The sequence below is a fragment of the Austrofundulus limnaeus genome, unplaced genomic scaffold (genome assembly GCF_001266775.1).
Source record: "Austrofundulus limnaeus strain Quisiro unplaced genomic scaffold, Austrofundulus_limnaeus-1.0 Scaffold1, whole genome shotgun sequence".
Taxonomy (NCBI): domain Eukaryota; kingdom Metazoa; phylum Chordata; class Actinopteri; order Cyprinodontiformes; family Rivulidae; genus Austrofundulus; species Austrofundulus limnaeus.
This window is the reverse complement of record NW_013952403.1, coordinates 3,901,270-3,929,063: the sequence shown is the minus strand read 5'-3', so window position 1 is coordinate 3,929,063 and position 27,794 is coordinate 3,901,270. Positions and strand designations below refer to the sequence as shown.

General features: G+C 39.7%; 1 protein-coding gene across 1 annotated transcript in view; it reads left to right on the top strand.

Moving 5' to 3' along the window:
* atg2a (autophagy related 2A) overlaps positions 1-27,364 on the top strand; it is a 30,034-nt gene extending 2,670 nt beyond the window's left edge. Inside the window, exons 3-42 of the mRNA XM_014005873.1 lie at positions 636-785; positions 1,154-1,256; positions 3,076-3,220; positions 3,572-3,772; positions 3,844-3,943; positions 4,561-4,725; positions 4,978-5,120; positions 5,445-5,520; positions 6,501-6,750; positions 7,119-7,260; positions 7,647-7,745; positions 8,802-8,957; positions 9,519-9,792; positions 11,135-11,207; positions 11,817-11,982; positions 12,086-12,228; positions 12,441-12,565; positions 12,741-12,898; positions 13,783-13,915; positions 14,077-14,261; positions 14,345-14,425; positions 15,256-15,362; positions 15,449-15,541; positions 16,761-16,831; positions 17,306-17,382; positions 17,752-17,922; positions 18,832-18,958; positions 19,169-19,392; positions 19,513-19,742; positions 20,540-20,675; positions 22,389-22,610; positions 22,750-22,851; positions 23,242-23,326; positions 23,754-23,907; positions 24,043-24,112; positions 24,217-24,299; positions 24,432-24,553; positions 24,654-24,808; positions 24,906-25,064; positions 25,644-27,364. Coding sequence (XP_013861327.1) covers positions 636-785; positions 1,154-1,256; positions 3,076-3,220; positions 3,572-3,772; positions 3,844-3,943; positions 4,561-4,725; positions 4,978-5,120; positions 5,445-5,520; positions 6,501-6,750; positions 7,119-7,260; positions 7,647-7,745; positions 8,802-8,957; positions 9,519-9,792; positions 11,135-11,207; positions 11,817-11,982; positions 12,086-12,228; positions 12,441-12,565; positions 12,741-12,898; positions 13,783-13,915; positions 14,077-14,261; positions 14,345-14,425; positions 15,256-15,362; positions 15,449-15,541; positions 16,761-16,831; positions 17,306-17,382; positions 17,752-17,922; positions 18,832-18,958; positions 19,169-19,392; positions 19,513-19,742; positions 20,540-20,675; positions 22,389-22,610; positions 22,750-22,851; positions 23,242-23,326; positions 23,754-23,907; positions 24,043-24,112; positions 24,217-24,299; positions 24,432-24,553; positions 24,654-24,808; positions 24,906-25,064; positions 25,644-25,880 — 5,693 coding nt within the window. The 3' untranslated portion in view covers positions 25,881-27,364. The remainder of the gene's footprint in view (positions 1-635; positions 786-1,153; positions 1,257-3,075; positions 3,221-3,571; positions 3,773-3,843; positions 3,944-4,560; positions 4,726-4,977; positions 5,121-5,444; positions 5,521-6,500; positions 6,751-7,118; positions 7,261-7,646; positions 7,746-8,801; positions 8,958-9,518; positions 9,793-11,134; positions 11,208-11,816; positions 11,983-12,085; positions 12,229-12,440; positions 12,566-12,740; positions 12,899-13,782; positions 13,916-14,076; positions 14,262-14,344; positions 14,426-15,255; positions 15,363-15,448; positions 15,542-16,760; positions 16,832-17,305; positions 17,383-17,751; positions 17,923-18,831; positions 18,959-19,168; positions 19,393-19,512; positions 19,743-20,539; positions 20,676-22,388; positions 22,611-22,749; positions 22,852-23,241; positions 23,327-23,753; positions 23,908-24,042; positions 24,113-24,216; positions 24,300-24,431; positions 24,554-24,653; positions 24,809-24,905; positions 25,065-25,643) is intronic.
* The last annotated feature ends 430 nt before the right edge of the window (positions 27,365-27,794 follow it).

The window sequence follows — 27,794 nt, the reverse complement described above, 5'->3', positions numbered from 1 at the left end:
AGTATTACAGTACAGGTCTAGTATTACAGTGCAGGTCTAGTATTACAGTGCAGGTCTAGTATTACAGTACAGGTCTAGTATTACATTACAGTACAGGTCTGGTATTGCAGTACAGATCTGGTATTACATTACAGTACAGGTCTAGTATTACAGTACAGTACAGGTCTAGTATTACAGTACAGGTCTAGTATTACAGTGCAGGTCTAGTATTACAGTACAGGTCTAGTATTACATTACAGTACAGGTCTGGTATTGCAGTACAGATCTGGTATTACATTACAGTACAGTACAGGTCTAGTATTACAGTACAGGTCTAGTATTACAGTACAGGTCTAGTATTACATTACAGTACAGATCTGGTATTACAGTACAGGTCTAGTATTACAGTATGGGTCTAGTATTACACTACTGGTCTAGTATTAAAGATGAGGACTTAATGGAACATGATGCAGAACTTTTTTGTCTGAAGAGCCTTCCATCAACATAGCAGAAACAAAAAAAGAGCAAAATTAATGTATTTAAAGAAAAACACTTTGTTGAACCTTAACAAGAAAAACAAAAACTTTTCAAATGCTGGTTTGTCTCTAAACCTTAGAAATGATAAGAAATCCCGTTTGGTTTTGTTTTTCCCTCAGATGGGAGTTGGGACTCACAGGGCTGGTCGTCCAGTATGACCTCCAGCATGCAGCTGGCTCAGGAGTGCCTAAAGGACCCACCGGAGGCATCCGAGGAGCCACCTGCCCCTCTGGAGGGCCTTGAGATGTTTGCACAGACTATCGAGACAGGTGAGCAAAGCTTTAGATTGCAGCTGTGAATTTACTTTGTGCTTGTTTCTTCGTGTACAAAGTAATATGAAGTCATTCTGATGTTTAAACAACTATAAGTTTGCAGGTCATCTCAGGTTTAACATTAACTGGGCTGACAGGTTATTTATTTGGTTGTTTTTGTTATATTGTCAACAAACAGAACTGTCACTCGGACGGTTTATAGATTTGAATGATTATAATCACTACACAGCTCCTTGTGTCCTTTTTCCAATCTGAGACAACATTGACGCATGAAAACATATTTTAAAAAGTAAACAGTCCTGTCAGCTGACGTTACATGATACATTAGTTGTATTGACCTTTGACCTGTCTGTCTCTGGTTGCAGTTCTTCGTCGTATCAAAGTCACTTTTCTAGACACAATCGTCCGCATTGAGCACCAGCCTCCAGGCCTGAAAACAGGTGTTGCCTTAGAAGTGCACATCGAAAGGTAGGAGCTTCTCTTGTTTACAAAACTAGAGATGAAGAGAAAAAACAGGAGACCTTCTAAAGAGCTTCTCATTAGACATGCAGAAAGCTAAAGGTCACGTTTACAGTTTTTGTTTTTAATGAATTTCTCTGCTCTTAAATTGCAAAAATACAAAACCACACAGTCTGTCCTGTCAATGTAAGGTGCACAATTAGACATAAAATAATGTATTCTGGTGTAACAGAGTATCTGAAAATCTCCAGTTCTGATTCTGATCAGTTCTTATTCTTATTCTTAGTTCTTCAACTTTTATGCAGCCTTGATTTCATTGCTTTTAAAAAAACATCTGAAAAATTTCTTTTACAAACAGGCTTTTAGCTAAGTGGTTTATTTATTTAATTTTGTTTTACTACTTGTATTCTTGTATGAATGTAATSCTGTGGTGATGTTTTAATTTACTATTTTACTTTCTTGCTTTTATTCTATTTTCTGTGAAGTGCTTTGTGATTTTATTTCTATGAAAGGTGCTATATAAGTAAACCTTTCTTTCTTTCTTTCTTTCTTTCTNCTTTCTTTCTTTCTTTCTTTCTTTCTTTCTTTCTTTCTTTCTTTCAAGACTTACTATATATCTGATGTGTGAATTTTTTTCTGACAAGAATGAAACACAAGTTTGATGTTAAACTAAAACAGTTCAGGTTTTAAATGTCACGTCATTAGAACTCACATTGAGGAACTCGGATGCCTTTTTTGTTACATTTTTCATTTTATTTTATGTTACAGAATAATGAAATGTACACAGACTGGTCAGATTGTGTTTCTTTTTCTGTATTATTTTTTTTTCTTTTGCAAATTTGTGCAACAGTTTGGCCCTCTTAACGTTTCAGCAAGTGGTTACCACAAATATCAACCATTTTGTGCACAGCTGGGCTGCTGTCTCAGAGACCAAAGTGCAGTTTGTAGCTTTATTTGTCTACAGCCACTTAAAAGTCTTTATTGTTCACAGTAACTGAAACAGAAGGTATTGTTTTGGGCAATAAAAAAAGTGTAGATCAGCATTTCTGTTGCTGTCAGCAAAGAAGGAAAGTAAAAACGAGAAGCTGAAATTGGATTTAATCTTCTTGCCTTTTGCTCTGTTATAATCTGACTGGTTTTGCTTCGTATTGTGAGACCTGTTGTGAGTGAAGCTCATTTCTAACTGGGCCAGTACTGACTAGTTTATTTTTCCTCATTTAAGAGTTGTGTGATCATGACATGACTGAATTGGTGCAATGATGTCACTGCAAACTAAAAAGTAACTGTTGTACTTGATGATTAGATGTGTCTTTACAGCAGTTTATCCAGAATTATATTTACTTTTTGTAAGAAGTGATCAGTTCTTGTAGATACAGTTCCCTTCAAACGTTTGGTTGATGTTCCTGATAACCTCCTCTTGTCGTATATGTAACGCATGCTTGTTTTGTTTTTTTTGACAGACTTTATGTTATTAGGACTGCTGGAGGCATTATTTTAAGCTGAACCTTCTGTTTTCCTGGTTTATTGACAAACCTGTTCAGGTCGGCTCTGATGATCTGCAGTCAGTGACCCTCAGGCTGCTCAGTTCAGTTCAGAGTGACAGTGATGAGATCATTCCCAGATGGGGGACAGTAACTTTGGCTTTTATCTTTGAAAACAGTTTAACATCATAAACTAAATGTACTTATTATCTTTTATCACGAACAGTCTGTTCTTCATTTTTTTATTCACCGTTTCATTTATTTAATTAAGCAATTTCCTTTAGAGAAAAAGCAGCCTTTTTTTCTCCTCACTATCATTGTCCCATCTAACTGAGCATTATTCCCAGGCTGCAGTATTTTGATGAAGCAGTGAGAGATCCAGCCAGCCAGACTGCCGTGCCTGTCGATATCCACCAGCCGCCCGCCTTTCTGCACAAGATCCTGCAGCTGAGCGCCGTTCAGCTGTTCTACGACAGAATCGGCGTAGTGCATGTGAGGAACACCACTCTCTTTGTTATTTCTGTTTAGTGGAAACGTTCCTATAAACGTAGAAAGAGGTGGGGTTTGGTGTTTTATGTACGTTTTCACATCTGAACATGTTCAATGGGCTTTCTCAACTGAGTTGAGAAATGAAAAGGAAAATGTCTGCATAAAAACAAAAAAAAAGTCCAGATGTCTTTGATTTTATTTGTTGGGATGACTGAGAGTCTACACAGCTTTCTCTCCTTTAGAGGACTTTTCACATTGCTTGAGACAAATGATTGGAGAACAACTTCAGCTCAATTCAGAGGCAATTTAAAAGTGCTTGAAGTTTGTCCTTATTTTTTGTTTTTATCTTTTCAGGGTTCTCCTGAGGAGAAACATCCAAATTTAGCCACAGACAGTGAAGCAGAGGAAGAGGACCATGAGGAAAAAGAGGAAGAACCCAAAACCTTGAAAACCTCTTCTGGTCCTCCGTCTCAGCCTCTGCTGATAGGACGCTGCTCCGGTTTCGTCGAAACCATCGTTAAGATCAAACAGAACGACATGCTGCCAGGACCAAAGGTGGAGCTCTCTCTAGTGTAAACTCAGATCTTAAAACAGCCTCGTTCATTCTCCTGTCTTTCTCTCCTCAGTTGGAGTTGGATGGGAAGGTGGGCTGTGTCCACCTGCTGCTGTCTCCAGATCAAATAACCCATCTAACCGACCTTCTGTCTGCCCTGTGCATCGATACTGGTACAGATGAAATATCTGCTCTCTTTGTTTAATGTTCAAATCAGAACAGAACCCTGACAAGACAACAGTTTAAAGAGAAGTTTAAAGCTGGGAAATCACATTACTAAATTAAATTAATGGGGTTATATTATCAGCTGAACGTATTTGAACACTGAACATCAGAGAAACAGCCTGATCTGTTATAACAGCATAAATAATAAAAAAGCTCATTAATTACTGCTTAAAACTTGGAGTCTCAAGGAGTGCAGGAAATTTAAATTTAGTCTCTCCTGACGCTGCGTAGGTATCTTTATATTCTTTATGGGTCATATTTCTGAGACACCCTTCAGAAAAGGGGTGAAAGAGGTCCTTGTGGAGTTACAACAAAGAGGAATTCAGACCAAAGCAGTTCCACCTTTTTGAAAAAGGATTTAAAAGCATGATACGTCTCCTTTAACCATGCAGGTGATTTTAAAGGCACAATGTTTTCGACTTAACGGGAAGATTACAAACATTTGAAAATATCTCCTAAATGTGGACTTTTTTTTTTTTTAAATATAGCCTCTCTTTTTTATTATTTTTTATTTTTTGGGGTGCACATGTGAATCAGTTTTTTGTATTTTTTTTCTCACCTTCAGAGCCAGAGACAAAGTGTGGTGGAGGAAAAAGTCGTCCTTTAGACTCGGACGACTTTCGGAAGATTGAGGAGGACCTCAGTAAGCAGCTGGGCTCCAGTCCCAGAGACAGGGAGTGGGAAACCGAGCCGGATCTGGAGTCCTTCGTCACCACTCTGGAGAATGGAGGTATGCAGATCAGGACCAGCTCATTCTTGATTTATTTGCATGAAAAACAGCAGATTGAAACCTTGCCGTAGAGGTTTTAGTCGTTTAATCTTCTAAAGTAAATCGTCTGGATGTTTGATTCAGGTTTATTTGGATAAGAAGAGTTCAGATCTGGAAGAACAATTCCTGCTGCTGTCTCTTCGAGCTACGTGTCGTTATGAAGAGCTTGTGTACACTGTGATATTTGACTTGTGACTTTATGTGTTTGCACAGAAATGTTTTATTCCATGGGTCCTGCTGGTATGAACAGCAGCGTGACGTCTGTTCGCTCTGGCAGCGAGCTGTCAGACAGCGACATGGACTCGTCCACCCACAGCCTGTGCAGCCTCACGCAGCCGGCAGCTCTGGTAGCACAGGTACTGCTCGTGTGTATGTACACGTGAGGGACTTTTACTGTTAAACACTGAGCAGAAAGACATAAATAAGATTATTATCAGAGCCAGAGAACTGCCCCCAATCAATAAATAAATAGATAAATCTAAGTGGAGTATAAAAACACTTTTCTTTAAATTTTCTGTTTTAGGTTTTATTTATTGGACATCACATGTTTAAAATGGTAAAATGTGATTGAGCAAACTCTTTTATTGTATGCTTTGTTCACTTCTTTTTATAGTTCACATGAAATAGCAACAGGTTTTTAAACTTATGTAGTAAATTTTGTTTCTGCTGGTATTTTCCAGGGTTTGGTGAACTGTCCCAGGAGATATCCTGTGGTTGGCTGCCTGTCCAGTTTACCCCAGGCCAGTCGGCCCAGAGGTAAAATAATAACTGAGATTTTCCATTTTTCTGCATGTAACTCATTCTACGATTTTTGTGCTATTTCAACAATTCATACATCAAAATGCTCAGCTCATTAATGCTACGGCTGCTACGACTTTTAGTATTTCAGTAACTTGTACTTTTTCAACTGTTTAGCTTTTTTGACCACTTTTTTTCTAATTGACAATGAATGGAGCTGTCTTCAGCATCCTTAAAACCTTTCAGATGTTTTATAAATCTTTACTGCACGTTATACCTTTTACTCTGGTTCTGCTTCTTTGTGCTAATTTCTGCCTTCTTTGGCTTATTGTTTTTGTAATTGGGGTGCTAATTTTTGCTTTTTTTGCTATTTCAGCTATCTTTTTTTGCTATTTTTCTGCTTATTTCAACCTTTCTTGCTTTCTGTTTTTTCTAATTTAAGCCGTTTTCTGCCCTTTATGCTACATTTGATTGGTTTTTAGCTAATTTTAGCTTTTTCACACTAATTTCACCTTATTGTAATAATGTCATTTTCTTACTGCTTGATACGAAAAATGTGCTTTTTCTGCTTCTTTATGCTAATTTCAGCTTTTGCATCCACTTTTTAGCTATTTTCAGCTGGTGTCAGCTTTTTTTCTAGCTATTTTATCACTGATAGTATTTTTTTTACTTCTTGTTTTCTTTCTAATATGAGCTTTTTAAAATCATTTTATCATCTGTCTGCTAAATCCAACTTGTTTCTACTATTCATTTCTGCCCTGTTCACTGATCTTTCACTTTTATTTCCCCTACTTTCAGTAAATATCAGCTGTACAAATTGAGCTCACAGCAGTTTTGTTATTATTAAATATTTTTTGCTTCTTCAGCAGCTTTCAGCAGAAATCTTTCAGCAATAAGCAGTCACACAGCATTTTCACAGGAAATTTAATCTAAAGTTAAAAGTGAATTTTACACATATTTCTTTATATTAATCTCAAATTAAACCATCTTCTGTGCAGGCCGTTCACACAGCGGCCAGGTGGAGCAGCTGAAAACTGAATCCTTGTTGAGACTGACCATCGGCGGGATCACGCTGACCATGCTGCAGGAAGACCCGCCCTCTAAGTCCAACGGAGCGTCGTCATTGGCTCACGTGTCTAGATCATTTTTCGAAGAGTTGTGCAATTTCAAGGACAGCATGTTCAGCGAAAAGAACTTCAGCAGTTTGAGAGATGGCTTCGCGAAAGCCTGTCCGCACTCCCATCTCAGGTGGAAAAGCATCTTTTTGAACATAACTCATAGAAACTTTTTTTTCTAAACTATTTTTATTTTCAAACAATTATATTTAATGATGAGATGCGATAAGAGCACTATATACTGTATTTCTTTAAAATAATCTGCTCAAATTATTGGAGAAAATGTATTTTTCTCAAAACAAACTTTAACCTCAAAGTAGAACAGCTGGTAGGAAGTGAAGATTTTGTAAAATGTTTGAAAGTTTGAATAATTTTTGAATGGTGTAAGTTCATCATATTACAGTCTTCAGTTCATCCTGCTTCTCCTTCACATATTTATATTTATTGACATCTTCTACAACTCCCTGTCTGATGATCTGGTTCATGTTTCCTCTGGTGCAGACTGACGGGGGCAGCAGTGCAGGTTGTCTGTGAGATGCGCAGTGGGAGACGTCGCTGTCGGGCCGTGACCTCTGACCTTTCTTTCAGCAGACTGGAACTGTTAGAGTACCTCTGGCAGGATGGAACGCCTCAGTACTCTGAGGTAGAAAATCTTTAACTCGGGTTTTAGTTTGTGATTAATAAGACCTAAAACCATAAAGATTGCTTTTGTGTTTAGTCTACTTTTGTTTTATTGTGTTTAGTCTACTTTTGTTTTATGGTCAGAATAATGATATGGCCATATCATTTATCATATATTTATGGCCACATTAATGATAAACTGTTATTTAAATTTTAATGTTGAAGACTTTGTGTGATCAGTTCATGGCTTATTAAAACAAAGTTGCTTTTTTAAAACAAAAGACGTACAAGAAGTGTACACGGGGGTTAAATAAATAAGAGAAAAAGGTGATTTATCAAATATTTGTTAGTTTGGTATCTTCTGTTTTGTCCAACTAAAGGAAAAACTCTTTTTGTGTCTCTTTCCAGTTACTTCAGTTCCAGAAAGCTGGTTTGTTTACAGTTGGAGCTGCAGCCCGACCGTGTGCCCAGCTTCACTACAGCCTCACTGAAAAACTCCTGTATAAAGTACACACCTCACACAGACACACACACAAACCGATATCACAGTATTTTCTTATCTTAAAAGAAATGGCTCTTGTTTACGTATTCAGTTTGTGCTTCAGTGCACAAAATGTGCTGTTCCAAGAAATAATCTGTTTTTATAGAATGTTTTGAATGTTTCACCCTGCTGATGTAACAGTTATGAAATATTAACTTGTTTCATTTTATTACAGGGTAAATATTCACAAGGTTCCTGTTGTTTCTAAGTGGAGGTTTAGGTTTTGTTGAGTCATTTAATGCAGGGGTTCTTAACCTTTTTGATCTTAGGGATTAACTTGTTGAATTTAAAGTTACACGAGGCCCATTCAGATATTAACAATGTACTGATCATAGTGATAACTGATCTAAATCTTGGGTTAATTTGTATTGTATTGGAACTGTAAATGAAGTACACTTACAATTTAACAAATACAATAAACCTTGTCAAATAAGTCATGATTATTACAAACATTAATTTAACTTTTAGCCTACACATAAAACAACCAGAAGCTGCTCTTCCTGTTTGACAAATTCAAAATTCTAGATTAAGTTTGGATGGCTTCAGTGCTTCGTTGGATGGCTAATCCCATGGCTAATCCACACTCCTCCCTGTTTCCCCCAGCTCACAAACCTGTATTTGATCCAGACTGCGTTATACTCGGGTGTAATCTTGGTCATTTTTGGTGTTTTCATTTTTGGGGGCTAAGGTTCTACTTCTACGGATTGAAAAGAACAGTTGCTCAACGTCTGAGTGGAGCACTAACACTAGAAGTGGTGAGAAATTGTATTGCAACTCAGCATTAAATGGATAACAATAGTTCAGGTGTTAAAATCAATGCGACCCCTCGGCTCTCGCTGCTCAGATTTTTCTTTGGAGACCCTCGAAGTGGAGATTGCGGTCAAAGATTTAAGAATCTCTGTTTTAACGCACAAAAACAACTTTATTGTGTTGAATTTTATTCATAGCACACTCCTCCAAGGGATCAAAAGTTGTGGCTGATGACAGTTTAACATATTGTTCTTGTATTTGTTCCCTGGCAGGGTAAACAGCGCGTGCTGCGGCGGGACAGCGTCGTACGGGTGGAGCTGTCGGAGCTCAGCGCTGAGCTGGACCTGGACATCTTGAGCCGACTGGAGAACCTCAGGAAAGCCTTCAGCTACTGTCCTTCCCAGGGTACTGGATCAGGACTCGTAAAGGTGAAACACTATAACACCAAATAAATCAAATACAGGTGATATAAAAATTGACAGCTATTATTTAATCGTATAAAAAAACAACAGTTTAACATCGATGCCTGAAAGCTCTGAGGAAACACACAGTCCACTGAAAACACAAACACACAAATTCCTGTTTTCTCATAATGACAGCATATGTTTGCAATCAAAACCACACAAATGTTGTACAGGAGCCCATCTGTGTCATAAACCAGGCTCCTGTGACTAAGTAGAAAAGCATTCAGAATTCTCATAATGTAATTTTGTCTTATGTAAGCCAGTGTGGTTTTGCAGAGTCATGAACTTTACAACCAAAACTGGCCAGATCTACGAGAAAATGGTCCCAAAATATGATCCTGTCATGTCTGACTGATTGTGTTTGTGCTGACTTAAGCGTTGTTAAAATTGTCTCCCCGTCTTATTGTTCTGAAACAATCCAGCTTTTGCAACTATAAGGGGTGACAATGACCAGATAATTTCTTTTATTTTGACTTTTCGTTAAGAAATATGTACTCAAAGGTCTCTCACTTTCTGTCCTTTCAGACGCAGAGCTCTGAACTCAGCTCCTCCTTCACTCTGCTCTCCCCCAACGCCACACTGAGGCTTCGCTTTCCCATCCCAGACCTGCGGCCCCCACCCAAACGAAGGCCGCCAACCCAGAGGGCCGTCCGGGAGGAGACCCTGGTGCTGGAGCTGATGGAGCTGGAGCTGAAGCACCAGGAGGCCCCAGACCTCCAGAGCGAGCAGGCGGGCCCGGGGAAGCCGTGGACTCCCTGTCTGACGCAGCTGCTGGAGGCCACGTTCACCGATTTGCACGGTGGGAGCACAACCAACCAGTAGTTGTTTCGGGGGGGTTATACCTCCATCTTTAATCAAGGGTGTATGTTCCCCATTATGGACCTGTATTTTCTAATGCTTGGCCTTCTTGGTAAAAGTGAATTTTTGCAAATATGTTGTTTTATGTCATCGAGGCGACAAAGAAGGATCAAATTTCTGTCATATTGTTTCTTTGTTGTAACAATGCTTCTTATAATAACTCTTATACCATTGGAAAGCCTGTTAATTTCCCTTTTGAAATGGTGCCACATCTAGTTTAGTTTTAGTTTTAGTTAGTTTAGAACTTTATTTCATTCAACAAACAAATAATAAAACAAACAAAACAAACAAACCCCCTGCTTACAAATTACATTTGTAAGGAACATGCATTTGTGAGCAGCAGAGCTCAGTATGTGGGTTGTGCACATGGGAAATTTGTCAAATCTGTACCAAACAGCTTATTTAACTGTTGCTATAGCCTCTATGCCACAGACTCGCACTCGGCTCTCATGTTTCGTCTACGCTGTAATATACATTCTAACAAGTTTTTACTTTTGCATACAACTTATGAAAAAGTTGCCGAAAATAATTTCATACTCTGTATAACACAAACTCGCGCACACACACACACACACACCTACCTTTGTACTGGCCGCTGTTAGCTTCCTCCTAGCTGTCCTCTGGAGGTGGTCTTGGCAGTGAAGGGGGATAATTGTACGTCTCCCTTTTGTAACCTCCGTCTTCTCATTTCTGATGCTGGCTCTTGAATATCCTCAGGTTGGAAATGCCGATTAAAAACGCGAGCGTGAGCTTTTATAGCTTTTTCCCTGTATTGCTATGATTCATTGATGTCGCCTTTACTCCTCATCAAGAGGAAAATGGAGAAAAACTAACTACTCTATCATACCTGCTGGTTAGCAGACACAACGGCACACAACAGAACTCACGTTTTATACCAGTAGCTCACAGATGCTTTAACTTTTGTGGCTTTTTCACAGACTAGAACTAGGAGCTAATGCTAAAAACAACAGGCAATAAGCAGGAAGTGGAAGGGAAGGGAAGTGCGTGTCTGCAATTTTAATGGAAATACTTCATCAATGGCTGTGGCATATAGGCTATTGACACTTATTTAGAGGTTCTGGTCTCCCCCCTGCTGCTGTTAATCAAGTGCCTGCTAGCTATAAGAATTACCAAGAAGCATTGTCTACCAAACACTTATTTACTTGCTAAGTATATTTATTTTGCTTTGCAAGGCATATTCTCTCAAGACTTTAACTGTACAAATGAAATGTAGTCCTACCTGTTTGCTAAATGATTCCTGTTCCCCTGCTGTGTCTCCCCAGGGTCGTATGAGGGCTGGGAGGGAGGCTCCTTCCCTTGTATCAAAGTGAAGAGAAGTCGTGACGTTCTGCCGGGGTTAGTCCCTGTAATCAGAGAGTAATTATTGTAACGGCCTGAATGTAGGATAAAAACAGAGCATTCTGTTCTTCTCCAAAGTTGTTTTAAGAAAGCCTTTTTTTTCTCTAGTGGAAAGAAGCAGTTTTCTGCCTGACAGGATCTTTCACGTGTTTTTAATTTAATTTAGCTCTTCTGTGTCAGATAAACGTTTCATAGGAAAATTGGAAAAACTCCTTCTGGTTAAACTCAAATTACTCTGCTTACAAATCACTTTTTGGGACTGGCTGATATAGTCACATGAAAAATGTACCAGTAAGTCTTCACTGTTCACAAACACACAGCCTGTAATGAAATACAGTTCTTCAAACGTGTTCCCTGCTTCATCCAAAAACTGGATTAACTTGTACTTTTCTGGATTTGAAATATAAGACTGTGCTCACTACCAATAAATTACAGTTTTAAGTTATGAACAGTTAACCCTCCATAGCATTGATGGTCTTCTTGGAAAAAGTTTTCATTTCTGCTCAAGTTGACATTTGTGTCAGATCCAAAGAATAAAGAAAATAATTGCGTTTTACCTTTTCAACTAATCTCTTTTTCTTTTTTCCTTTTTTTCTCCATAAACAGGATATCGGTTCGCGTGCGTGGAGGTGAAGCTCAGGTCCCATCAGCAGGTCTGAACCTGGGCCTCATCAAAGACCTGGGGGCCACTTTTTTTGAAAGTCACTGTGAATTTACGGAGAACACCAGCTCCCCGTTTTCTTCCAATCGCACCATGTTTGAGACTGAAGAGGTGTGCTGACACAAAGAAAAAAATAAAAATAAATAAAAATGTTTAAAAAACGGCCATCTTTATGAGATCTCCGACCTGACTCCGTGTCTCTCCTGTGATTTAGATGGTGATTCCAGCCGACCGAGAGGAGATGTTACAGTTTCAGGAACAGTGTGTGGCTCAGTGTCAGTGTGCTGTGGATATAACCCTGCCCATGGCGTACGTCCTCCTGCCCAGCAAACAGGCTTTCCAGAGCATCTACAACAGGTAAAGGGCACCAGAAGCTTCACTTTATCTCTCTTTTTGCACCTTTTTTGTTGCCTTTTCAAAGTATTTTTCTCCCCCTTTCTGTTTTACATAATTTTGTCATCTTATTAATCACTTCCACTTGGAACTCGTGCTCTTTTTTTTTAATCTTTATGTTGGCCTTCTATCCTGATTGAGAAATAATTGTAGTTTTCCACCCCTTCGTCCAAAAGGATCAATAACGATCTCTTGATGTGGGAGCCGCCTCCCCCTCCTCCTCCCCCCTCGGCCCACAGCCCCAGCCAGAGCCGCCAGAACCACGACGAGTTCCAGCTGTGCAAATCAGCCTTCAGACTGGGTACGTTAGACTGCTATGATGGGAAAAAAATAATAATAATAACGATTTAGATTTATTACACAAAATAACTATCAGCGTGCCAAAATATCTTACACTGGGTTTTGTATTGATTTTGGATTTAAATGTTGGCTTTGTGGACAAACTGAATGATTCAGCGCTTCTCGCTCTGCCGTAGACTCTGATTCTGAAGAAGATGAGCCTGCGTTTTATTTGGCCAGTGACTCATCTGGAAGGATGCAGCAGTCAGCTCCTCGCCCCAGCCACAACCTCAGCCTCCTCTCCCTCACTGTGATTATTGGGAAGGGGCGCCTCCAGGCCAGAACTGACAGGAAGGTGAGCCAGGAGGGTGATGAATTAAATGAACGGGCACTGATGAGTTTAACTGCTGAATATGAAACCCCACTTTTTTTGGTGCATTCTCAAATGGTTCAACAGTTATGCTGCTTTTAAGAATTTACATTTGACAAAAAGCTGGTCCTCTGTGCTGCCTATTGTACAAATGAATGAACAAAAAGTCCTTCCACCCATTTTCTTTACCCACTTGAATCGATGTAGAGTCATGGAGAGCTGTGGGAGGAAACTAGTGAAATCATGACAAAAAGAACAAGATCCTGGATACAAATTACTGAAAAGAACCTCCTTGTAGAGGACCGGACTTCCATCACCCAAGGGGAGCTTGGTGTAGAGCTGATGGTTCCTGGGGGCCTCCATCCAGAGTGTTTCTGTTTTATGTCCCACTAGAAGGAGACCCTTGGGCTAACCCAGAACTTGATGGAAGGATTAAATATCCTCTGTGGCCCTGGAAGACCATGGGATCCCACAAGTGGAGCTGGAGAAAGTTGCTGGTTGAGGGATGTCTGGGTTTCCCTCCTGGACTCGTTGCAACCTAACCATGGATGTTTGCACAAACGCAAAGACTACTAGAGAAAACTCATAGTTGCATGGGGAGAACATGAAAACTCAATGCAGAAAAGCTCCATACAGGAACTTAACAACCTTCTTCTGCTTACTGAGGACCTTCTTTCTGCAAAGCAGCAATTCTAATTATAATTTTTATTCTACATCTCAGTGTTTTATACTTGTCAATAAATTAGATAAAATATTTAGTATTTAAAAGGATTTTGAGATTTAAGGTTTAATTGTATTTTAAATTAATCTCTTTTTTCATGTCACTTTTCTGTTTCTTTATTGTTTTTATTGTGTGACACTGGCTTCAGGATGATGAAACTCACGGGGAGATTGTGCTGGACCTGGAAGGGGGGAAGATGTTCAGTGTGGCACAACATCAAAATAACCCCAATCTGAATTTCTTGTGTTTGGAGAGCAAACGAGTGGAACTCTACCATCAAGGTGCTCATTATGGTGGTTTTTTTTTTTTTTTTTGGGGGGGGGGTTGTATTTTACTATAATGTTATGCTGATGTGTTTTTTTTTTTTATTGTGTAATATTTGGATTTTTTTGTTGGCTAGAAATGTTTGCTCTGGCTCCTCATGCTTGTTTTTGACACGTAGCTGTGGTGAAAGACAGCCCCGTCCCGCTGCGGTTGGACATGCCCAGCTTCACTCCACCGGAGCACTTGGACCCCACCATCTACCCCACCGAGGTGGGGGTGAGCAATGTGAGCAGGAGGGAAGGGGAGCTGCAGATGTTGTCCACAGCCATAAAAATCACTCTGGACCTCGAGCGGAACGTCAAAGTACGTGCTCCACACGTACCTAAACAACGCAGCAGCTGTAAGCTTTGATGCGAAAACAAAAATTCTGTTTTGTCGCCTCGTAGGAGTTCCTCGTCGCTCTTCAACTTCAAGGCGCCACCATACGACACTACGTAACACAGACCGACCACAGCTGGCATGAGCAGGTGAGGAGCCGCATTTAGTGTATTTTTTTTTAGGTTTTTAAAGTCAGTACTTAAGTTGAATGCAGAGGACAGAACTGACTTTGTATTTGCTCTTGCTAAACTAGAAATATATTTTTATCATCCTTTTTGTTTTTTGATGAAGCAGAGTTTCTTTTATTCCAGGTACTTAAACTGTTTATTTTTGTAGCTTCATGAAAGATTCAAATGTGGTTAATGATAATGAACATTGCTTGAACAGGTGATTCGTGTTTTTATTGCCTCCCTGTAAAGGCTGATCTATGCTTCCGTTCTCACATCTTGCTAACAGTCTTGCATGACGCAGTTTGCTTAACTGTGGTCTGTTATGTCCCGCTGACACCCCGTCTCGTACATCACCTCCAGTCAGAACTCGGTGCAGTTTGCAAAATGTGATTGGTCAGAACTTCGTGGGCATATTTGTTTATGCAGAGCAGCCATCCCTCTGCTGATAACGGTCGACCTCCAGAAGCCGGTTGTTAAATTAGCAAGCTGGAACATGCAGCTGACGTCTTTTCATCTCCGTGGTCAAAAAAAAAAGATCCATCCAAAAACTGTAAAAAAACACAACCATCTATCCCAGTGGTTTTGAAAGTAGAGGTCCTCAAAAAGCTGGAGGGAAGATAAGAAACAAAATGCAAAAATAAATGAATAAAATCTAATAAAATTTTAAATCATTATCATAAAATCAAATCTGTTTTTCCAGTCAGTTTGTTTTTCATCTTCACATTTCACTGAAGAGGGAAGAAATGAGATCGTTCTGGAATTAAATCAGGTGGATGAAGGTTAAATTTATTGTTTTTGTCTTTTTACAGCTGGTCGACTTTCTGGATGTAATTGATGATCCCATTCTGGGATACACACCACCAGCCATCATCACTGTCCTCCACACACACCTCGCTACTTGTGCCGTAGACTACAGGTAGAAACACAGAGAATAAGCGTTAAAAGTATACTGCAATTTTCTTTAAGTTTTTTTTTTTTAATTCTCACTTTTTGTTTTTATAGGCCTTTGTATTTGCCCCTTCGAGTCTTGTTCACAGCAGAGTCGTTCTCTCTGTCCACTAACATCATCGTAGACACTGCCACCTTCCACCTCAGGTACGAGTTACCTCTGAATGTTTCATTTATGTGATGAAGAAAATAATCTATTAAGAGTTCTATAAAACAAAATCAAAATAAATAGGGAACAGCAGAGTGTGGTAGGATTATTGGGCCTCATGCAAGAACATGTTCGTATTCTTATCCTAAATTTCTCTTACTTTTGTTCGTATGAAGGGTTCGTACGAGCACGCCACGTCAGATTCAACAAACTCTTCTATCTTCAGGAAAAGTTTGTAAATGAGCTGCATAAACTGATGAATGCGTATCAGCTGCTCGTGCACGAGGAGATGTGATTAGCATGATTACCACCCTAAAAACACCATATAAGGTAACGTTTCCTGCCCCACATACCAGGAAGTGTCCATTCATAAATGACATTGCAAAGTAAAAAGAAGAACTTTGAGTTTGGAGATTGAAGTCCTGCTCTCAGAGATCCAGAAAAGAAAATCTGTCATTTTTAGCAGCGTCAGACCTGCTAAAGCCGAGAAATGAAATGATGACTGCTGTTAATGTCGTGTCTCCTGTGGGTCGTATACAGTCACAGAAAATAAAAACCTAAATCATAAATCTCTCTCTAGTCCTGCTCCGCTTTTCATTTGGTCAAATATTTTTTTAATTAAAGTGTAAACAACTGTGTTACATAGCTTTAATTTATTCAGAAGAAGAGCAGTGGCAAGCGCCCGCCNGTTCTGAAATAAAAACCCTATAAAGCTCATTATATACCAAGACAAATTAACTTCAGTTAATGCTTAATTTAAGTTGGTTTTTAGTTTGAGATCTTCATATTAATATTTTAGTGTTATACAACAGAATTAATAGCCAATTTAATTTAATTTAACCAATTTATGTCATTAGTTACATTTAAAATTCCAATTCAAACAGAATAACCTCTTGTCAACATAATTATGGAGTGTGATTTATTTTCAAATCAAAATACCTTCAAACTAATTAAATATAAAGTTGTTAGTGAAGAAAATCCATCTGGATAACAGCAGACTGACTGCTCATAAAATATACGACAGGTCTGGACCACTCATGGATTTTGTTCGTATCTGAAAAAAATCTTAGAATACGAGAAAATTGGTGAATGCCACAAATTCTCCTAAATCACTCATACGCACAACTTAAGAGCAAATCTGTTCGTACGAACGGTTCTTGCATGAGGCCCATTGTTCATATTTTTTATTTTTATGTTGATTTATTCTATTTCCATCAGATTCATCCTGGATGATTCTGCTCTCTACCTCTCTGATAAATGTGTGTCTGACGCCGTGGACCTGAGGAGAGGTAAAGCGTTGCTTCAGTGCACACTTAGTTTTAGCTTTGCAACCAGGTTTACCTTTTTCCTCTTGTCTGTTTCTTGTGTTTTTGTTGAACATAAAGTGTTGAAGTTACAATGTTTAGCGGCAGTTTGATGTAAAGCTAGTGCGTTTGTTTTTGTTTTTTTGGTTTCCATTCATCCATTCATGCTGCTCCGGGTCACAGGGCGCTGGTTCCTATCTCCTGCAGTTACTGTGCGAGAGGCGAGGGACACACTGTGACAAGTCCATCACAGGGACATGTAGAGACAAGAAAAGACAGACAACCATCCTTTAAAGTGCTCTTGATCAGAGGTTCTTCAAGGCTTCTGAAGGACTTTCAAACATTTTCAGACGAATGTTTCCACCTCTGAACTCTTAAATGTCACAAATATTGAAGCTAAAGAAGTTCAGCTAATGTTAAGATCTAATAAAACACACCTTTTATATTTTTGTCCCACAGATTATGTGTGCGTTCTGGACATCGACCTGTTGGAGCTCGCCATCACCACCTGGAAAGGCAGTAATTCTGGGAAACTGGTGAGACGCCTCATTGCTCTCCTTTTTGTCTTCACGTTCAACAGCATGAAAACGTCGCAGCAGCCAGAAAAACTATAGAAGCAGTATAATCTAGTTCAATTTCCTTCAAAAAACCACTAACAAGCACTTAGCCGTGTGTTTATAAATATTTGTTTCACCTTTATTTAGGTTTCTCTATAATAATAGCTCCAGACAGTAATTTAGCTGAAGTGGCATTCTCAGCTGGACCTGAAACTAAAATAAAAAAGGCAGCAGGACAGCTGTGAGGAATAGTTACACAGTTTCACCAACCTGACAGCATCTAAAGGGTCTGATTTGTGTTTTTATCTGCTTCTGTCTCATGATTCTGTCTTTCACTTCGTCCTGCAGTCTCAGCCTCTCTTCGAGCTCCGCTGCTCCAACAACGTGGTTCACCTTCACACCTGCGCCGACTCTTGTGCCGCCCTCGTCAACGTGTTGCAGTACCTGGTTTCCCAGGGTGACCTGCATCCCCCGCCTTGCCACACCCTGCCCACTGAAATCGCTGGCCAGAAATTACCCGTAAGGCACCGAGTTAACGGCGAATAACTTGACTGAACTGAGCTGAAGAGTTTAGGTTAGGTGTTCACAAGCGTGTTGATTTTGTAGTTTTTAAGTCACTACTTTAGATGTTTACCTTCCATTTTTAAGAGCAGAAAATTAAATGTCATTCTGGTCAGAATCAAGGTCAGAAGCAGTATGAGGTAAAATATTAACTGCAATGTGTGAAGGGTTTTAAAAAGCATTTTTAATGTTGCGTAATAACTTGTTGTTAAAAGAAAATATAAATCAAAAATATAAAGAACATTATTATTTTATTTATTAAAGAAAATAAAATGTCTCTTTTGAGGGAGGTCTTCTGAGACCAGGGTTAAAGACAGGTGGAAATGTTTATTCCCCCTCGGGGTGACGCCTACAGCTTTTTAAGTTACATTTTGATTTCTGGATCATCCTCATCCAGAGAAATGTCTCGACGTGTTTTCCTTATCAGGATAACCCACTGATATTTGGTCTGAATCCTATTTTTAGGTTATTCTAATGAGGAAGTATTACTGTCATTTTAAAGAGAAAACCTCAAATAATATTTGGATTTTGAGAAAGAAAGAAAAGAAGGAAAGCTTTTCCCAGTTCGTATAGAAAATATAAAATGTTTATGGCTTTTCTGCTCAAAGTCATGTTATTTTTTTGTTAGTGCACATCAAAAAAGTGCTTCAAAACAATAAAGATTGTATTTCAGAGCGTTCATTCAAAGGACCTGTAGTTTTAGGCATTAATTCATTATATTTTGACCAATCACTGTAGCTGCCTGTTTCTCCACATAGCACTTTGTGACGTAGCACTCGGTTCAGTGTGAGGAGTCACAAATGTTCAGATGTTTTATACTGGTTGGATTAAAACTTCTGATAACTGTGGGATGTTCTGTTTTGTTAGTTATCAGAAAGTCCTGCGTCTTTGCCGCCCTGCCTTCCTGCTGAAACCGCAGAGATCAACCAGTACGACCTGGCTGATGCCTTAATCGACACGGAGAAGAGCCACGGCGAAGACGATACAGAAGCAGGTATTTGTTCTCTCTGAACACTCACATCGACACACGAAGGGTCAGAAGTGAGTTGTTTGCTTTGATGTGTATAAAACATGTAAATAATAATGTTGGTTTAAATTAAAGTCATTAAAAATGGCTGGATCAGTTTGTTCTCTGGTTCATGTTCCTCCACTGGAACTTGGTGTTATAAAATTAACAGTTGATCATTTCTTTCTGATTTTGGAGGTCCACCATCAGTGCCGAGGGGCTCCCCCGTCTCTGTCTACTTGTTCCCCGGCGAAGCCTCGAAGCACAGCCTGTCTGGTCTGCAGAGGGATGACTCTGAGCTGGACGGTCTGGTTTCCACTGCGATGGAGGCGCAGGCAGACATGGTGCTGGACGAAGGCTCGGACGGCTCCGCCGACAACGATGACTTCTGCATCCTGGAGGCGCCTGGGATGGGAATACCTGTGAGTCTCAGCTTGTTGTTGTTTTTGTCCGTGTTGTCGTTTGTTTGTTTCACTTGTGTTTTCGACAACACAACTCCGTTCTATCGTGTAAAACTTACTCACAATGTGAACTTGCCGCAGCCCAGAGACGGGGAGCCCGTGGTCACTGTGCTTTCCCAGACGCCCATCAGGGTGAAGGACAGTCACTTCTCCAGGCCTCGAGGCAGCTCAGACCTGCTCCGAGCTCCCAGTGGGTTCCCCGTGCCGCACAGCAGGGTGGTGCTGAGGGAGATCTCTGTGGTCTGGCATCTCTACGGGGGGAAGGACTTCGGCGGAAAGCCCATGTCCGTCCACCCTCAGAGCACCAACAGGTGACAAGTTCTCCAGGGTTCCTGCAGATCCTTAAAAAGTCTTAAAAGTCATTGAATTCATCAATCCAGAAATAAGGCCTTAATTAGCCTCAAAATGTCTTAAATCAATCTTTCAGAAGTCTTAAAAATGTTAACACATTGTAAATAGGATGACTGTAATTCATCTCAAATAATAAAATAATGGGTAACATTTATTTTTTTTAAATATTCACATGCTGACATTCCCGTTTGACATCACTTCCTGTTATTTCACATGCAAATATCTCAACAACTGTCCGTCTGAGCAATGTGAAATTTGTTTTGTAATATGTTAATAATGTTGTCTTTCCAAAAAAGCATTAACTTTTCTTACAAATGCTGATGTCACAGGCACTTCAAGGTTTCATCTACAGCAAACTGGGATTAAGACCCCACTGTGGGTCCTATAACTCCAAATTTTGTATCGTTAAACTGACTGCTAAGAATGTTTTTGCTATATTTAACGAAAAAGCAGTTAGATTTGGATTAAAACAATTGGTCCGTTAGCAAAATAATTGAATTCTTCAATCAAAAATACTTTTATTCATGAGTTGTTGCTATAGTTTATTTATTTTTTGTCATTTGTGTTTATTATGAAATTGCTCTTAAATTTAATTTCACTTGGCATTAAAAAGTCTTTAAAAGTCTTACATTTATCTTGCTTTAAATTGTAGGAACCTGGTCTCAGACATCCATTTTATTTGTCAATAATTCCTTACGTTTTAACATATTTATGTGTCAAAACTTCCCTGTCTTCCTTCATCTTTGTGTTCCTTCAGGGGTCGGTCCGTCCCCGCTGGTGTCCGTGCGTCTCCATCTCGCTCCGTCGCCTCCTCCCGTCCACAGAACTCATGGCGCTGGACTGGAGGCAGCGGCCGTCAGCACACGCTGCTGATGGAAATCCAGCTCACCAAGGTACTCCTGTTCACCACAACTACATGTTAATGAGCACTTTTAGTCTGATTTCAGAGAGAAATAGCCCGGTTTGAGTCAGGTGGTTTTGATGACTCGCCATTTCAAATGAAGGGCAGGAAGTAAACCGTCTACGGAGGAAACCGTTGTAAAGAGTCTGTACAGTCCAATTCATTATTCTTTTTGTCAAAACTACTCATATTTACAGATCTGGTAGAGGTATAAACAGCACTAATAACATTTAAAGCAAAAAACAAATTATTACCAGGTAATGTTCAGAAATTATTTGTTGAAGGGGAGGGGAGTCAGTTTAACTTTAAATCAAGGATTGTTCATACAACTCACAAAGAGTTTTGTATTTCTGTTGGAGTAAAACTGGAACAGTCTGAGTGTGGAACTTAAGGAATGTCCAAACATTAAAAAATGTAAGGAGAGGAATAAAAATATTATTTTCAAAAGATATAGGGATGCTGAGTGTGTCTGATTATTTGTATTTATTTATTTTTGCTGTAAATGGAGATGTTTGGGGCTGTGTATGCGTGTACATGTGTGTATGTATACATTTATGTGTGTATGCATACTCACTGCATGTGGATGTACATTTACGTTTATGAATATATTATGGTATTATATAAATTTGTAGGTAAACAGATTGTTGTTTTAGTCTTTATGAAATTGTGACTTAGAATAAAGAAAAAGAAGAATTTACTATTATTTTTTAATAAGCTTTGGAGAAGGGTGGGATTAAATAAGTTTTTTACTTCTTCCCTTTCCTTTTCAAATATGTTAATTTTGTTATCACTTTTTATCATTTTTTTGTTCTGTTTTTTATACATGTTTGAACTAAACTAACTAACAGTACTGATTTAGATCCAGTTTGAAGACAAAGATATCAGCAATTAGATCACAAATATGTCAGAACCTCGGTCCCAAACACCTCCATGATGATTATGATTTGGTCTTCACCAGCGTAACTGCTCCTATAATGTTTATGGTAAGATGCTAGCAGTAGCAGCTAACATCAACTAACGACACACTATGACCACCTTAACCGGACAGTCGTTGATGTTTCAAGGTAAACCACTGTCAGAGATCAAGTGTTAATGCTTTAATAAACAGCCACAAAGAACAAGTTAGCTAGCTAACATGCTGTAAGAAAGCGTTCAGTAATTGGATGCCAGAATAAGAAAACCAAGTTCTTTTCTCAGTCAGCTGCTGGTCATGCTAAGTCTTCGTAAAACATAAGATTTAAGACCACCCTGGTCACACCCCTGGGGATGGGATCTTTCTCGTCAACACTGAGGAACGCATTAAGTAGAAACATGCTGCTTCTCTTCCTGTTTAAAGTAAATTATTTAAAAAAGTAAAGTAACGATATAAGACTCTAACGTACCTCTGAAGTGGTGGCTGCAGACTCGGGCATCAGCGGACTCTGCTCCTCCTGAGCATAGACAAATAAAATCCACTTTTTATGACATTGTTCTGTGAGGTTTCTACATTTCTCACTGTTGTCTTTGATGATCTTTGGTAATTTCTAATAACTGTTTACCCTTCCTCTGTCAGAACGATTGGAGCAACCATAAACTACACAAAACCTGAGCTGTTTTTTCAGACACCTCTCATTGTAACTGCACTGTGACGTCTCCTGAAAACAACCTGTTAGTGTTTTGTCTCCACTGTTATTCATAAACACGCTCCTCTTGTTGTGTTCTCGAGGTGTCCTTCCAACACGAGTCGTACCCAGTGGCAGTAGCGGGGCAGGACGGGGAGGGCGTGGCGGTCGCGGGGGTCCTTCCCAATGGGGAGCAGCCCCTCTCCAGGCAGGTTTTCATCGTCCAGGAGCTGGAAGTTCGAGACAGGCTGGCCTCTTCACAAATCAACAAATTCCTCTACCTCTACACGAGCGAGAGCATGCCACGGAGAGCTCACTCCAATATGGTGAGACTGCAGGGAGGAAGTGGAAAAACTGAGAATATTTACGTTTTCAAACAGCTGAGAATGTAAACACGCTGTCAGATAAGATGCTGTGACAGTTCCTGAGTTGTAAAAGTTTTCTAATTATCTGTCCTCACTGCAGCTGACTGTGAAGGCCCTGCAAGTATTACCAGAATCTGGTCTTGGCGGTCCTGAGTGTTGTCTGCGGGTCAGTCTGCTGCCTCTACGGCTCAACATCGACCAGGTAACTCCGAGATCTCTTTTCAGTCTTCAGATCCACTTTCTGTATGAACTGACACAGAGCGACCGATTAAAACATTTTACACAAAATCAAATTTATGCTTTATTTTCAGTCACGTTTCATGATTTCCAAACTGATTAGAACCAAACATTTGTATTTGAATGTGTAATAAATCAGATAAAATGAGAGAAAAAAGCTGTAGGTCACTCTGAACTGGACGTTATTTAAATATTTGCTTTGTGTTTTCACTTTCTCGAGTATAACGAGGCGTTTCAGGTTTCACAGGTCATTGCAGATTATTTCTCATTACGTTTATTTTGACAGAAGTTTATGCAGCTCCTCTAAACGTTCATCACATCTAACCAAAGCTTTTTGTTCTCCTCCGTCTCCCAGGATGCACTGTTTTTCTTGAAGGACTTTTTTAGTAATCTAGCTTCCTCTGTTAACCCTTACCTGCCTGTGGACTCTGCAGCTGAAGGTGGGTATTACAGCTTCATTAGTTTTACATTTGACAAGATCTGCCATTAACATTAGGCAAGTTTATTTATACAACACATTTCAGCAACAAGTCAGTTCAGAGTTTTACATGATAAAAATGTAAAACTTTAAAGTGGCAAAATAAAGGAAGGTAAAGAAAAGTTGGAGCACAGACTTTAAGCCTTCAGGGTTTCCGCATTCTTACAGTTTTCTGGGAGTTTAGTGGAGCATAAAAACTGAATTCTGCCTCCATGTTTGGTATTGATTACTTAAACTGAGCGGTGTATGTTATTGATCTGAACCTTTTATTTCCACTGCTTGCAGAGCAAGTTTATAAAGATTCAGTCAATGTTTTTTTTTAAATATTACTAGTTTATACTTTAAAAAGTCTAAAATTAAATGTAGTGTTTGTTCATTTTTATTCACAGTGAAGGCAGATCCCTCCCAGAAGGGCTCTGAAGAGGCAGATCCAGCTGCTGGTCTGGGACCTGACCTCTCTGCGTCTGTAGAAACTACAAACAGTGAGCAGAGCTCCTCCTCTGCTGGCTCATCGTCATCCTCTGACCAGCCAATCTACTTCCGGTGTGTAGACAGTAATTCTTCAGAGGTTTCAACCAAGTTGAACTCAATTTTAAAATGTTTTTCTGCTGCAAAAAAATGTATCTATAATGAAAATGATGATATTGTAAAAATGTAACTTTTCTCTGTTCTTTTCAGGGAATTTCGTTTTACTTCAGAAGTGCCTATCTGGCTGGACTATCATGGCAAACACGTTGTCATTGAGCAGGTGGGAGGTCGTTCAAACAGCTCCTCTGTCCCCGCTCTGAGCAGAGACGTTTCTTTGATTTCATTGGACCTGATCAGGTCTCTGTGTGGCTTTTTGATTCTCAGGGAACGTTTGCAGGGATTCTGATCGGTCTGGCTCAGTTGAACTGTTCTGAGTTGAAGCTGAAGAGGCTCTGCTGCAGACACGGGTGAACAAAGACGCTCCTCTTCCACAGCGAACACCCGTCGTTACATCAAACGTTCAGATGAGAGTCATTTGTGTTTGATTTTCTGAGAGTAGATTTAAAAAGCAATTTTATTTTTGTCTGCAATGTCTCCAGTCTCCTCGGCGTGGACAAAGTGATTCAGTACGCCGTCACAGAGTGGCTGACTGACATCAGGAAGAATCAACTGCCGGGCATTCTGGGAGGAGTCGGTCCCATGCATTCAGTTGTCCAGCTGTGTGAGTTTTCAGCGTCTGATATGAAAACATTCACAGCTTTAACGTGTTCTTCATCCTTGTTTCTGTTCTCTCTCTCCTCCGCCTCGCTGCGTCGCTTCAGTCCACGGAGTGAGGGATCTGTTCTGGCTGCCCATAGAGCAGTACAGGAAGGACGGACGCATCATCCGGGGTCTCCAGAGGGGAGCAGCTTCCTTCGGCACCTCCACTGCGTCGGCTGCCCTTGAGCTCAGCAACAGGCTGGTTCAGGCCATCCAGGTACTCCTCCTGTGGAGGACTGAGCTGGGTTTTCCATCGTGTTAAAAAGTGAAGGGACGCCGGGATTAGCTCGTTGTTTCTGTGTCCTCTCCGACAGGCTACAGCAGAGACCGTGTACGACATCTTGTCTCCCACGCCTCCCCTGAGCCGCTACGCCATCACCGAAGGCCGGGCCCCTTCCAGCAGACCCCGAAGAGCCGCTCAGCCCGCAGACCTCCGAGAGGGAGTGGCCAAGGCCTACGACACCGTCAGAGAGGTGCGTATCCAAACTTTACCTCTGAGACGTGAAATAAACTTCCCACAGACACTTTCCAGTGAACATTACAGCTGTAGCTTTGCTGCTTCTGAAGTGGTGTCAGTTATTCATTTGAGCCTACTACTACTAGCCAATCAAAAATAGGATGGGCAGCTCTTCTTCAAACTTATTCTAACAAATGTATTCTTTTATTTTAAACAGTGCTCAAACTTTTGCTTGATTTGAATCAATGTTTTTCTGAGACCCAAAGAATATATTTGTTAAAATAAGTTTGAAGAAGAGCTGGAGGCAATTTAAAAGCTGGTTAATTTTTAAAAAACAGCTGGCAGAAGGATGTCCACTGGGAGGGGTTGCTCTGTGGGGCAGGAAACAGGCTGCAGACTGAGCTCCAGGGAGGAGCTTTGTACAAATAGGTACATGATCTAAAGCTCAAAACAGTCAGTTTTGCATGATACCCCAACCCATTAAGAAAGTGGTCTGTGTGACTGATAGCTTTTTTTATATAGCATAATAAAGAAAACTTGTCTTATTTTGACACCATCTCTTCACATCTTGTCCTGGACTCTTTTCTGGCCACAGGGAGTGATCGACACAGCTCAGACCCTGTGTGACGTAGCGTCTCGTGGCCACGAACAGAAGGGTCTCCCCGGCGCTGTGGGCGGCGTCCTGCGACAGATCCCGCCCACCGTCGTCCGACCCCTGATTGTAGCCTCCGAAGCCACCTCCAACCTCCTTGGTGGCATGCGGAACCAGATCAAACCGGACGCGCGGAAAGAGGATTTCCTCAAGTGGCGCACAGAGGACACGCAGGAATAAGGACCGTGTGTTTGGGTGTGTGAGTCTGTGCACGTGAGAACGAGTGTGTGATTGTGTTGTGGGAAAGTTTCAGCTGTGAGAATCCTGGTGTTGATTGTGGATTTGTGTATCTGTCTGTGTGCGTGCGTGCGTGCGTGCGTGTTTGCTCTAATGCAAAAAACAAAGCAAAGACTAACTAGTACTGCAGTTACTGACAGTGTTTTTTGTCGCTTCATCAAACAGAAACATGATTTTTCTGTTCATCCACCAGATCTGTCCTCATTTTATTTCCCTCAGTCTACAGATTATTCCTGTTTGTGTTAACATATCACTGTTTTTTTTTTGTTTTGTTTTGTTGCTTTTTTTTCAGTCAAACCAGAAGCAGGCAGAATTATCACAAGACGCAGATTGTTGACACTTCTTTCAACTGCTTAAAACTGTTTTTATTCAAATTTCATGCTTTTTCCAAAGTGCACGGAGAAGGAAAAAGTATTGTTGGAATGATAAGAAACTTCAATGTGTTTTTTTTTTTTGTTTTGTTTTTGTTTTTGTTTTTTTGTTTTTGTAATACTGTAAGAAACCTTTGAGGTTAATGTTAGAAATGACTCTTTAGAATCTGATTAACTCGTCTCAAGCTGCAAACAGCTTCACCGCAGAGCTAAAGGACAGTTTCTTTCTGTTTACTCTCACAGTGGAATCAGAATGTTTTAGCTGACATGTATTTATTTTTGTTGGCAGATGGTTTTCATCCTGACTTTGTGATTCATGTGTTCAATTTTGACCCTGCTATGCACCTGCTCTTCTCAGTGTTTTTATCGGTGCCATAAGACCTTTCAGAGTGACCTTTTTTAACTAGTTTATGTTGCCTTCCTGAAACCTGTCCCCCTCCCTACTAAACATAGATTACCTGACTGAATAGAAACACATGAAGCCTCTAAAAGCTGTAGCATAAAAAGCTGTGTTAGAGCTTCAAAGTTGCTCTTTAACAGACTGATGTCAGCTCGTCTGTGTCGCTGTTTTCCATGGAAAGTCTAATCCCACATTCTGGGATATAACCTTTTTAAGGCTAATAACCTTTTTATAATTTAAAATTTTTTTTTCTTCTTTTGCTTACATCTTTAGCTGCCTTCAGTATGTATTTTATGTTATTGTGTTTTGTTAAAACATAGTTATTGTTCAATTCAAAAAAGGAGTTGGGAGGATGTGAATTTGGTGATGATGGAGGAAGAAAAGTTTGTAGTTTTACATTTTTATCTTCTGTTGTTTAGTGTGTGTGAGGGAGATGCTTCCCTCTCAGTGCACATGTGCGAATGAGATCATTTGTGCGTCTGTGTGTGCGGATGATGCATGTCTGTGAAGGGGACAGGTTGATGCTTTTTACACCACACGTGTGTAATTACTATTTACTATCAAAGTGTATGATTGACCTGTATATTACAAAGAAAAAAGAAAAAAACAAATATACAAGTTATTACAAAAAATAAAAAAAATTTTTGAATATAAAATCTGTTTGGTCTGAATATTTTTGCTATCAATTCTTAACAAAACAAATATGTTTCTTTTGTGTGGTTTTAGTGCAATTCTGTTTACATTTTATTTCAAAATTTACAGGAAAAAGCCAGTGTGATTTACATGCAACACTTTGTGGCATAGGATCATCTCTTTGTAAACATGAGGAATAAATTATTTTGCCCAGTCTCATACAAATGCAGTATTGTATTAAAGAAGTCTTAATCAAAACCATTTAAAAGTATTCCAACATCTGGCTCATTAAGCCAAGATGTAGGGGATTTTCCCATTTGAGAGCAGATTTTGTTTTATTTTTAATCTGTATCTTTCTCTCAATACTAATGATAAATGATTAAGAAAAATATACTAGTCATGTTGATCGGTGTTCAACGGAAAGTACAAGAAGATATAAAAAGTAAAATACTA